Source organism: Aspergillus sclerotioniger (assembly GCF_003184525.1).
Source record: "Aspergillus sclerotioniger CBS 115572 chromosome Unknown BO94scaffold_10, whole genome shotgun sequence".
Taxonomy (NCBI): domain Eukaryota; kingdom Fungi; phylum Ascomycota; class Eurotiomycetes; order Eurotiales; family Aspergillaceae; genus Aspergillus; species Aspergillus sclerotioniger.
In genome coordinates, this window is record NW_020291000.1 from 302,674 (window position 1) to 314,346 (window position 11,673).

Genomic DNA, 11,673 nt, shown 5'->3' on the forward strand with positions numbered 1-11,673 from the left:
GGGGGGCCTGGATGTATAAATTGAGGACCAATTCCCTCCAGAAAGATCTCATCCAACAGCAAGCCTCCTGCCTTCTCCAGACTCAGATCTCTCTCACCGTTTTATCCGTTCATCCTCCCTATCAAAATGAAGACCACTGCTCTCCTGACTGCCGGCCTCCTGGCCACCTCTGCTCTGGCTGCTCCTTTGACGGCCAAGCGCCAGGCTGCTCGCGCCAAGCGTGCCGCTGGCCGCCAGAGCAACCCTCCCTTCAAGCCCGGCACCAACGAGGTTCTTACTCTCAACGGCACCTCCAAGAACGTTGAGTACAGCTCCAACTGGGCCGGTGCAGTCCTCATTGGCACCGGCTACACGGCCGTGAGCGCCGAGTTCACTGTGCCCACCCCGTCTGTGCCCTCTGGTGGCTCGAGCAGAGAGGAGTACTGCGCCTCCGCCTGGGTGGGCATTGACGGTGACACCTGTGGCACCGCCATTCTCCAGACTGGTGTCGACTTCTGTGTCCAGGGCTCCTCCGTGAGCTACGATGCCTGGTACGAGTGGTACCCCGACTACGCCTACGACTTCAGCGGCATCTCCATCTCTGCCGGAAATGTCATCAAGGTCACCGTTGATGCCTCCAGCAAGACTGCCGGTACCGCCACCATCGAGAATGTGAGCACCGGTACCTCGGTCACCCACACCTTCTCCGGTGGTGTCGATGGTGATCTGTGCGAGTACAACGCCGAATGGATCGTGGAGGACTTTGAGGAGGACGACTCTCTCGTTCCTTTTGCCGACTTTGGCACCGTGACCTTCACCGATGCCACTGCCACCAAGGACGGCTCCACTGTTGGCCCCGCCGATGCCACCATCATCGACATTGAGCAGAGCTCTGTCCTGACCTCTGTTTCCGTCACCGACAGCGAGGTTGTTGTCAAGTACGTCTAAGCGTGTTGCCCATATGGTACCGCCGGGCCCGGCGAGGATGAGTGATGGAGTCATGATGTTCCGACATGGTATCAAGTTCGCTATTGATATTGCGGAAGACCTTGGACATGGTTGATGCACTGTTCTTACTGTTTAGCTGTTTATCTGCTTTGAATAAAACCTGTTGCCTTATTCCAATGACATCTCCCGTAGCTTATGACTGACTAGATCCCACCAATCAACACATCATAAAACGAGAGTCACCATCTGCCGGTAAAACAATACCCCTTCCCCCTTCTCTTCCCACCTGGGGCAGCTTTCTCTGCCAAGCCCAGATAGCAGTCCCGCAGCCAACCAAATCCCCCCAAACTCCTCCGAACCATACTGGCACAATGATCACGACCATCCGGCTCTCATGCCACGAGTCGTTTATTCATCTATGGACCTCCCCTTACTCTTACATCACACCATCCCTGACATCTCATCTCACAACACAATATAAAAATACATTCAATCCCTACCTACCTATCCCTAATCCTAGTCCTAAATCTAAACCCCAAACCTAAACTCCCTCACCTTCTTCTGATAATAAAACGACGCCAACAAACCCGTCGCTCCCAGCGCCAACGGAATCGGAGCCCTGGCTTTGGTCTTGATGGTTCGAATAGCACCCGAAACAAGCAACACGAGACTGTTTCCTAGGGCCAGTTCGGTACCGTAGTCTTTGTTTTGTTTGATGAGGTAGCCTGCGTGCATACTTAGTGGTTGTGCATGGGGGGAGGATTGGGGGATAAGGGGGTACGTACCGGCATACGCGTAGGAAATTCCCAATCCAACGCCCGCGATTAGAGATGGGGCGGAGCGAGTGCGCATGTATCCGGCGATTCCGCCTACCGGGACTTTTGGGGGTTAGTTGGGGTGGGTGGTGGTGGGGTTTGAAGGAATTGGGGATGGGGATGGGGATGGGGAGGGCTTACGGAGAGCAGCGAGGGTAAAGGAGGGATGTTCGGCCATGGTTATTGGTTGGTGACTGGGATTGGGATTGGGGGTTGATGCTTGAGATGGATGTGATGCAGGTGTGGTTTGGGTGAAGTGTTGTTGTTGGGGAGTCAGCAGCAACCAACCGGGGTTCGGGTGCCGGAACTAAAAATACCCGGGTCCACCAATTAGATGCGGATATGGTGTAATCGGAGTGATCTATGATACGGAGTATGGCAAGAGGACAGGGTAGTAGAGTGCACTGATAATTTGCATAAGAGAGTATTCTCATTCAGTGCAGGGTATCCTAGACTCTTTTCTCTCTTAATGTTTCCCATTTTCTGATACGGGGTGGCGGTGAATTGCGTAGCGGAGGAGGGAATATATATTTTCGGGAGGCATTGGTTGACGGAGGAGTATGAAACATGAAGTGCTACAACACTGGAGCTATGCTACTGCAACAGTAGAACCATCTGCTAAGAGTGCTTTTGTAAACCTCAGTTTCAACACTACTGTATTGTTCTTCTCAGCAAATAGCAACATTTTTTTCTTTGTACCTGCATCCTGCAATTACCCAGTCTGGCATAGCTCCAATTCTTGAAGTGCTTGACTAAGTCCTGACTCAGCGGCAAGTGACGTACGTCCCACGCTGTTGGCGATCCACCAACAGATCGAAGGTTGCCGACCCATGGATCAGTGTGGAGTCTTAAATTGACAGGAGAAATGTGAATTTGTTTATTCCATTTCGCAGTACTAGACTATCATCTGCCATTCTGATATACATCGGCCAAGCGTCGCGGTGCCAGCCAGCTGAAGCCCGTTAGACGCCCTTGTCGTACAATCTCCCCCCGGCCGCCAAATCCAGCGCCACCGCCTCTTGCAACCCAAGCACATTGAAGATATCCCTCGGGCCTTGTCCCGCTCGCACGGCCTGGGTTCCTGTCTCCTTCAACTTCTGCGCCGCCTCCCGGACCGCTTGATACACAGCTCCCAATGCCAGACCCGGGTAAATAATCAACCGGAACCCGAGTTCCTGAGCCTCCTGCACCGACAGATCCGGTGAGACACCTCCAGGTACTGCATTAAACAGAACAGGGGTGGGCTTGAGCTCCTCGCAGACTTGACGGGCTTGCTCCGCGGACGCGACGCCTTCCAAGAACGCGACGTCGGCACCGAGGGCAATCGCCCCCTTGAGGCGAGAAACCGCCGCCTCATATCCCAGCGACTGCAGGGCATCTGTCCGGGCAATCAGAACGATATCCCCCCCTGAGCGCGCGCGAGCATTGATGGCTGCGCGAATCCGGTCTAGGTATTCGGCTTCGGGAACGAGCTGTTTGTTGCTGAGATGACCGCATCGTTTGCTGGTGGGTTGGTCCTCGAGGTGGAGGGCGGCTACTCCGGCGCGGATGTATTCGGTGACGGTGCGGTGGACCATGAGTGAGCCTGTTACAATTCTGTTAGTCAATGGGGTGGAACATTGTAGAAAGGGGGTGTACCTCCGAAGCCAGTGTCCGCGTCGGCTATGAGCGGCACCGCGGGGTCGAGCCCGGCAATCATCTCCGCATTACCCCGCATTTCATTCAGCGTGACGACCCCCAGGTCGGGCTGTCCGAGGCGCGAAGCGGTGGTACCCGCGCCGGTCTGGAGAAGATCCCTGGTGTTAGCAGGGAATTGAGTGTGATGGAATGTGCAATTCCTACCATGTACAGCGCATCGAAGCCCTCAGCGAGGGCAATTCGGGCAGTGAAACCATCGTATACCCCAGGGCAGACAATGATTTTGCTCTCGTCGGCCAAGAGCTGACGGAGTCTGGCAACAGCAGGAGAAGCGACCATGGTGCAAGAAATCAATTGCTAGTAGCCAAGTGGCATTATGAGAGATGCGACGAAGGATGCTGGCGGTGCTGATATATGATTAGCTGCGATCCTCCGGGCCGCAAGCGGGCCGATTCCGGGCAGCAGGATGGCTCAGGATGCCCACCAACTCGTATTAATATCGCATTCCACCCCGCCCAGGATGCGAATTCACAGAATACAATTGCATTTATATTTTACAATGGGCGACGCAGCTGAATTTGCCTTTTCTCCTCTGTTGCAGGCTCTCCAGCAAACCCGGAAGGTCACTCTTTCCGATGCAGCTAGTACGTCGGGAACCCTAATGCAGGCATGGCGATGAACTGACTCGCGCAGTACCGGGGGTTCATTCCCAGGGTAATGTCCTGACCCAACTGGCAGGGGTGATTGAATTGCTCAAAGCACAAAACATCACCCGGGAAGCCAATGCTCTGGCCGATGTGTTGGTCATTAGCCGTCAGCCCACCGAGCTGGGAGGTCTGGGACTCACCGAAACAGACAGCCTAACCCTCGAGCAAGAGGCCGAAATCACTTTCCTTGTGATCGCATGGCTTGAGTCTCTCAACTCGACCGATCGCGCTAGGGCCCCGCCCAGCCCCCTCGCGGTTCGGCCCCCGGGGCGTCGTGGCATGACCCTAAGCGAGAAGATCTTCGCGCAGCATGACATAGACCGACGGGGCTCCGTCGCTCCCGGAGAATTAATCCGGGTGGACGTTGATTGGGTGATTGCTTCGGAGGCGTCGTGGGCGGTAAGTCCCCCTCCCAGTCGTAATGAATATGCAGCTGACAATGTATAGGGTATGGAGCGCACGTATGACAGCCTCGGCAGACCCGGCATCTATCGGAACGACCGATTCTGGCTGGCGGGAGATCACATCGTCGACCCTCGGGTAAACCAACACCCGAAAGTTCAAGCATTGATTGATGCCAGCGAGCGCGCCAAGCGGGTGTTCAAGATGACCGACTACCAGGGAATGAACGTACGTATCTACCTCCTGCAATTGACAGCTATGTACTCACTCAATTAGTATACCATCCTCCACACCGAATTCTACCGCGAACGAGCACAGCCCGGCATGGTAGTAGTGGGCTCCGATTCCCACACCTGCTCCTCAGGAGCACTAGGATGTCTAGCCATCGGCCTCGGAGCCGCCGATGTAACACTCCCACTGGTAACCGGCGAGACGTGGTTCAAGATCCCCGAGTCCGTAAACATCCGTCTCGTCGGCGCCCCCAAGCCCGGCATCGGCGGCAAAGACACCATCCTATACATCCTGCAACAACTGAAACGAAACACCGTCGCGGCCGAGCGAATCGTCGAATTCACCGGACCCGGCGTGAAACATCTTTCCTGTGATGCCCGATTCGCTATCAGCAACATGACCACCGAGTTCGGCGGCATCACCGGCGTTTTCGTCGCCGATCACATCACCAAAGAATTCGTCGAGAAACGACGTCTTCCGCGCAACAAAGCCTCTAGTATCTACTTCAAGCCCGACGACGACGCAGTATACGCTGAAACGCACGAAATCGACCTCGGACAAGTCCAGTCCTTTATGGCCAAATACCCTAACCCGGACGACGTCGTTCCCGTCACCGAGCAGGAGGGAATGCATCTCGATGGGTGCTTTATCGGTGCCTGCACCACAGCAGAGGAGGATTTGATCCTTGGCGCGCTGGTTCTGGAACAGGGCCTCCAACGCGGCCTGAAGCCGGTTACCAAAGGAAAGAGAAAGGTGGTTCCGGGCTCGGTGCCGATTCTGCGTCGACTGCGGGAGCTCGGTCTGACGCAGATTTATGAAGATGCTGGGTTTGAGGTGGGGATTCCGGGATGTAGTTACTGCGTGGGCATGTCAGCGGATAAGGCTGCCCCGGGCGAGGTGTGGATTTCGTCGCAGAACCGGAATTTCGAGAATCGCATGGGACAGGGTGAGTATATAACAATGCCAGCGGTATGATGATCCAAGATCTGACCCAAGTACAGGATCCATCGGAAACCTCGCATCGGCAGCCACCGTCGCTGCATCCTCTTTCGATATGAAGCTTCGCGATCCGCACGAGTTCCTCTCCGCCATCGACCTAGAAAGATGGCATAGCCTTCGTGGCATTTCCGTGTCTGCCACCGAGCCCGCAGAGGACCAGCTCACCTACGTCGAGCCCAACGGCTCTGATGCCACCACCAGTACCACCACCATCCAGCCAGACAACGCCGAACCAGAACCCTCACACCCCGAAACCGAAACCGAAACGTCAGACCCCAAGACACCAACTCAGACACAGATATCCTAACCGGCAAAGTGCAACGACTCGGCGACTTTATCGACACCGATGCCGTAAGCCCCCCTACACCCCCCTCCCACACCCCAAACCCAAACTAACAAACCAAAACAAAAAACAGTTAGCCCCCGCCGAATCCCTCATCAACATGAAAACGAACGAAATCGCGGGCCAACACTGTCTCGAACACACTCACCCCGAGTTCCGCCAACGAGTAAAAGACGGTTTCAACATCGTTGTAGCCGGGAAGGCTTTTGGATGTGGTTCATCGCGAGAACAAGCCGTTATGGCGTTACTTGGTACCACCCACCCCTTTTCCCCTTTCCCCCCCCAACCACCCCAACCTATACTAATAAAATCCTAGGGTGTGGCATCCAATGCATAATCGCCAAATCCTTTGCCTTTATCTTCCAACGCAACATGCCGAGTCTAGGGCTATTGGGAATAACCCTCACGGACGAGGAATTCTATACCGCGGCGGTGGAAGGAAGTCAGATTTCGATTGATTTCAAGAATAAGGTGATTGATGTTGATGGACGGAGGTTCGGGTTTGAGTTGAGTCAGATGGAGAAGGAACTTTTCAGGTATGGGGGGATTGCGTCGGCGTTTAGGGTTTTTGGGGAGAGGTTGTTTGAGCAGATGACTAGACCGAAGAATTTGGGGGGGAAGATGGGGATGGGGAAGGGGGTAGGGGAGGGGGAGGGGGCGAAGAAGGGGTTGGAGTGGTAGAGGGGGTTCTTCTAGATCTGAGGGGTGTTCTAGATGTGATATAGTTTGGGTAGTGATATCTTATATGTTGTTTTTAGATGTGATTGGATTGTGTATATTGTAAATGGTAAGCGTGAAGAGTATGTGCAAATTTATACCCTCATGGTATACAGTCACCTCTATATCAACCAACTAGGGAATTGAAGTTAGCACCCCCCCTGCGCAGCAAGAATATCATCCCCCTCCAAACTAAACGGCAACAAAGCAAGCAGTTCCGCATCGACAACATCCTCCAACGACAAACCCTCTGTTCCGCTCCCGTCATTTGGGACAGACATCCCCGGTTCCTGAACATTATTCGGTCCTCTCATCCCTATTCATTCCCACATTAGCATAAACCAATACACACATAAGGGATAAACCTACCCCCCAACGGCGTATTAACCCCACTCATCTGCCCTCCAAACTGTTCCCTCCACGCCCACATCGAATCATGCACCAGACTCGCCGCCAAACGGGTCTTCAGTCTCAACCCGGGTCCCTTGTCCCTCTGTCCGGTACGTGCCTGGGCACTCCATAACTGGGTTAGTATTTTCGACGTCCTACCGGGGAGATCATTATCCTCGATGGAGATGCGTCGGGTGAGCATGATTGCGGAATTGAAGCATCGTTTTCCGGTTTCTAGGTCCAGAAAAGGGCCTAGATTTGAGTAGCTGAGTTTGAGGATGAACATGGCGGCGATGGAAAGAGCCCGGAAGTAGGAGATCGGACCGAAGGGCATGGTGTCGGTTAGGGTTTCGAGGTGGTTCATGGTGGTGATGGTTTCGAGGGCGATGGTGTAGGCGCGCAGAAGGCCGCGTTTGCGGGTGTCGGAGTCGGTGTCTTCCAGTAGGTAGAAGACGTAGAGTTGGAGGGCGATGAAGTTGAGGAGGATTTTGTTTTCTTCTGGGGTGGGTTAGTGGGGAGCTTGTCTAGATAAGGGGGGAGGGATAGGAGGGACCTGAGATTTGGCTTGTGAGGGTGGAGGCGAGCTCGGTGTATTCCCGTTCGAGTAGGGCTAGCAGGGACATGACCTCGCCTGGACGAGGCAGGCCAGTTGGCCCCTGGGGATGGCCGGACATGAATTGGCCGACGCGGGCGGAGAAGCGGGAGATGAGCAATTGGTGCTTCAGCGAGGTGGGGATCATGCCGGTGCCATCGCGGTCGCACAGCCGGTCGACCATCCAGTCGGATGTCACCCAGATTTGTCCGTCGATTGTGGCGATGCTGCGATTGGTGGTTAGATGTATACGAGGTGTGAAGGGCTTGGCCTACATTTGGGCGGTTATGTAGCACGTGGCCCACGTTCGAGCCACTTCTGCCATTTCATCTACATTTAATCGTCGCTTGGTTCGGGAAAAGTCTTGGATGGCTTCTGGACGGTGCAGGCCCATTCGAACGGCGATGGTCTGCGCGGTGGAGACGAGGATGGAGGTGATGTCGGATGAAAGCGACGAGGTGGGAAATGGCCACAGACATACCAGGAGAATGGATTGCACGACATGCCAGGTGTGCGGGGGATTGGCGATCGTGTCCCAGAGGAGTCTCTTGACTGGGGCAGTTAGAGTGACAAACAGTCCTGGCTCGTCGGTATACCGGCGCGAGGCCACGAGGATGATGACCCAGAACAAGAGGGCAGATCGCGCATAGTATTGATCCGCGGTAATGGCGGGATCCAATAGAGGCACATAGGGATGGTAGCGTTGGAAGAAACTGAATCTTAGCTTCGCCTAACGAGAGAGGGACTTCCTTACATGGTAAATAGCGTATTGACTTGATCCCCGCGGAGGTGAAGAAACTCCAATGACCGGGAAAATGTCGATGATGTCTCTGGCAGTGTCCGTTGCTGTACGGGCGTTGGCAAAGGGGCGCTCTGTTGCAAAGGCAATGAGGGCAAGGGCGGAACCAAGAGGCCCACCGGCGCTCCGGACGACTCGGGGTCGACAATGGAAGTAGCGGCGCTGTACGATTCGCTAGGAGTTGGGAGGCTTGGAAGTGGCTGTTGAGTGGCCGGGATGGTCGACACGGAGGAGCGGAGATGTTGGACTTCTTTCTCCAATTCCTCCAGCCTCCTATCAACCCGTCAGCGTACACCGCAGTGGGATGGTGGTGGACGCACTCTCGCCGGTTGACGCGTTGAAAGGCCGTATCCAGCTTGCAGTCATACCCTAAGCGTCGACATCGAGAACAGGGGATAGCCCCCCCGGTTGATACCTCACATCGGAGCTAGCAGCCGGTCAGCGGAGTGGGACCGGGGTCAATGGCATGGGTTACCTTGGCCTGGCGGCATTGTCTGCAGGCGATGCGCTTACTGCGATGGCGCGGGGAGTCGGAAGGGGATTCGGGCTGACGGTGGTGTCGCATATTGGCCAGTGGTGGCGGGGCAGATGACAATCAGCACTTAGTCTGGTCGTGGTGAGGAATAAAGGATCCCGTTCACGGCCGAATGATCATGCAATGATGCAACAGAGTGAGGTCGGAGTTGACTTGTCGCGCGTTCCTTTGCCTCAGGCTGTGGCCGTCCCCGGCCCGATCCCCCGGAGATAACCAGATGGGGTTAAGAGAGGCCGTAGGCGGGCCGAGATGATGTCATTCTGCACATGGAATCTTTTTCCTTTCTTCACGTTCTTATCTGTTTCACCGATCTTAGATTATCATACAGCCTCGGCTCATGCAGCAAGGTATGAAGATAACCCTCATCTCACGTCTTATGGATATCATTACTGATGTAGAGCAACATCTCTACTCCACATGCTGGTCATCCCCACATTCCAACTCACCGCCTATCTCGAAGCCAATCTCCATACATCAGCAGAATACTTACCGCCCTTTGCATCATTGCTGCCTGGGGCATCCATAATTTTGCCTGAGGCTGCAACAGCACCTGGGCTGATCTGCGGGGTTCTTCCGAAGCACTCCGGTCAACATGCCAGGATGTGCTGTTAGTGAGTGGGGAGGGCCAGTTGGCCTCTGGAACCAAGATAGCCAGTCTGGTGCCATCCAATTGACTTCACTGCCCATTGTTGGTTTCCACCGGGCGATGTGCCGCGTCTTCCGGCAGGAGAAATGAAGCGCTGATAAGGTTGCAGCAATTTTCAGACTCCTCTGTGAGATACTCTTTCTGACAGAAATGCTACGGTTGGCCCCCAAATATTATTTGCACCCTCTTGCAACGAGGATTCGGGGAAGCAGTGGCACCAAGGAGCGCCAGGATGCGGGAGAGGATTGTGGTCCCGCATCGAATGCTTGTCAGATCGAAGGAACCCCAGTGACAGATCTGTGCTGCAATGTATTAGAGTGTCTGCTTTGGGGTCAGAAACCAAGCAATCCTTTGATGGAAAATGGGGGAAACGAGGTTTATCGAGGAATTCGGAGGAGCGCGGTTCAAGGCAGCCTCCCTGCATCCCTGCAGCAAGCATGACGACTGCTTGCCAATCAGTGAGCCGATATGGCACTGGGTTTGGCCTATAAATCCGACGTGTCCCAGTGCCTACGCTATCACCAGCAGAACTTTCCATTCATCCATAGGTACTAGCCACGATGAAATATCTGCCTTTCTGGCTCGCCGGCTTCACACTCCAATTAATAGAGGCCCGTCCATTTCGCTCACCCCAAACCATCAAATTAAGAAGCCATGGGGGCCAGCGGGTCCGGTCCAGTCATCCTGGCCGGGAGAATGTGTCATTGCGCGACTGGATTGTGAATACCGATCTCCAGGTGAGTTCCTCTACACAGATTTGTTTAGATCATGCTGATGTCCGTTGCTAGTGGTACAGTACCATCCAAGTCGGCACTCCGCCACAGACCCTGTAAGTGTCTCCATAGTCACTCCAATTGACATCCTGACAATCCTTGTAGAACGGTCATGTACGACACAGGCTCCACAGAGCTGGTTCTCCCGGGCAAGAACTGCATAAACTGCGGCAGCCACACGCTGTTCGAATCCAACAAATCCAAATCCTTCTCTCACACACCAAATATGAACCTGGTGGGCGAATTCAGCACTGGCGCCACAACAGTCCCCCTCTCCACGTCCGAACTAGTGAATTGCACCATCAACAGCGACACCGTCACCCTCGGCGGACTCACCGCATCCAACCAATGGATCATCCTCTGCACCCAGTTCCCTTCTATCTTCAAAGACCTCCCTATGGACGGGATCATGGGGCTAGGAGTAGCCCCTCAGCCTACAACCGATGAATGTACCCCCACCTTCTGGTCCTGGTACTACAGCGGCCAACTAGCCGAGCCAATTTTCTCCTTCTACTTCGTCCCGGGAGCAACCCACCACGCCGAGCTAACCCTAGGTGGAGTCGACCCATCCAAATACATCGGTCCCATAGCCTATGCCAATCTGAACCAAAATGTGAGCATCCTCTCCTCAGCCTACGTCCTAGATTTCCTAGGGCTCTACATCAACGACCGGCCGGTCTTCACTACCAGCAACTACACCAGCGGCATCCCAGGCGGCCAACCCGCGCCTTTCGCCTCGGGCCTTCTGGCCCTCGACACCGGGACTGCCTTTCTCCAGACACCTGATAAGCAGACCGCAGAGGAAATCTACAGACAAATATCTCCATATATCACACAAATCGACCCAGCCGGTGCATGGGGAGCACCCTGTCCTATTCTGGATGCCATAGCAACGGACATAACCTTCCGTATTGGAGGTGGCGGTCCGCCAATTACCCTTCCACGCGAGTTCTTCAACTTGGGGGAGTACCCCGGACAGCCAGGGATCTGCCAGGCTGTGTTCAACAATCCAACTGATCCCATGGAAGATCCCACCGGTCAGGGACGTGCAGTGTGGTTGGTAGGATCTCCTCTACTGAAAGCGTATTATACCGTGTGGAATGGCCTAGATCTTCAAGTCGGGTTCGCACAGCCATTGCCACCATGGCTTTAGAGCATC

At 54.6% G+C, this 11,673-nt stretch overlaps 6 protein-coding genes across 6 annotated transcripts; 3 read left to right on the plus strand and 3 right to left on the minus strand.

Moving 5' to 3' along the window:
* Positions 1-126: 126 nt before the first annotated feature.
* On the plus strand, positions 127-927 carry BO94DRAFT_555530 (A4/G1 family peptidase; the record flags this gene model as incomplete). The annotated part of the gene is made up of 1 exon (XM_025613806.1): positions 127-927. The coding sequence occupies one exon, from the start codon at positions 127-129 to the stop codon at positions 925-927; it is 801 nt and encodes a 266-aa protein (XP_025468728.1).
* A 122-nt stretch (positions 928-1,049) lies between these two features.
* BO94DRAFT_533854 (TMEM14 family protein) lies at positions 1,050-1,999 on the minus strand. The gene is made up of 3 exons (XM_025611408.1): positions 1,884-1,999; positions 1,713-1,805; positions 1,050-1,652 (listed from the first exon to the last, which is right to left on the minus strand). Exons 1-3 carry the CDS (start codon positions 1,918-1,920, stop codon positions 1,456-1,458), a joined length of 327 nt encoding a protein of 108 aa, XP_025468729.1. The 5' UTR covers positions 1,921-1,999; the 3' UTR covers positions 1,050-1,455.
* A 609-nt stretch (positions 2,000-2,608) lies between these two features.
* On the minus strand, positions 2,609-3,719 carry BO94DRAFT_574128 (isocitrate lyase/PEP mutase family protein; the record flags this gene model as incomplete). The annotated part of the gene is made up of 3 exons (XM_025615004.1): positions 2,609-3,327; positions 3,381-3,525; positions 3,585-3,719. The coding sequence occupies 3 exons, from the start codon at positions 3,717-3,719 to the stop codon at positions 2,705-2,707; spliced, it is 903 nt and encodes a 300-aa protein (XP_025468730.1). The 3' UTR covers positions 2,609-2,704.
* A 220-nt stretch (positions 3,720-3,939) lies between these two features.
* Positions 3,940-6,743, plus strand: acoC (aconitase family protein; the record flags this gene model as incomplete). The annotated part of the gene is made up of 8 exons (XM_025616164.1): positions 3,940-4,024; positions 4,074-4,486; positions 4,535-4,717; positions 4,766-5,666; positions 5,722-5,919; positions 6,000-6,070; positions 6,136-6,313; positions 6,379-6,743. The coding sequence occupies 8 exons, from the start codon at positions 3,940-3,942 to the stop codon at positions 6,741-6,743; spliced, it is 2,394 nt and encodes a 797-aa protein (XP_025468731.1).
* A 185-nt stretch (positions 6,744-6,928) lies between these two features.
* BO94DRAFT_555533 (Zn(II)2Cys6 transcription factor) lies at positions 6,929-9,782 on the minus strand (the record flags this gene model as incomplete). Its single annotated transcript, XM_025613807.1, has 8 exons — positions 6,929-7,095; positions 7,149-7,667; positions 7,723-7,988; positions 8,037-8,485; positions 8,680-8,833; positions 8,881-8,987; positions 9,036-9,107; positions 9,771-9,782. 8 exons carry the CDS (start codon positions 9,780-9,782, stop codon positions 6,929-6,931), a joined length of 1,746 nt encoding a protein of 581 aa, XP_025468732.1.
* A 519-nt stretch (positions 9,783-10,301) lies between these two features.
* Positions 10,302-11,667, plus strand: BO94DRAFT_584367 (pepsin-like aspartic protease; the record flags this gene model as incomplete). The annotated part of the gene is made up of 3 exons (XM_025615620.1): positions 10,302-10,478; positions 10,530-10,570; positions 10,620-11,667. 3 exons carry the CDS (start codon positions 10,302-10,304, stop codon positions 11,665-11,667), a joined length of 1,266 nt encoding a protein of 421 aa, XP_025468733.1.
* Between the last annotated feature and the right edge of the window lie 6 nt (positions 11,668-11,673).

Bases quoted from the DNA above. Each gene is read 5' to 3' on its own strand.
- BO94DRAFT_533854 (XM_025611408.1), bottom strand. From the start codon at position 1,920: ATGGCCGAACATCCCTCCTTTACCCTCGCTGCTCTCC. The intron at 1,806-1,883 runs GTAAGCCCTCCC...AACCCCCAAAAG, and splicing joins CTTTACCCTCGCTGCTCTCC to TCCCGGTAGGCGGAATCGCC. The intron at 1,653-1,712 runs GTACGTACCCCC...GTATGCACGCAG, and splicing joins AATTTCCTACGCGTATGCCG to GCTACCTCATCAAACAAAAC.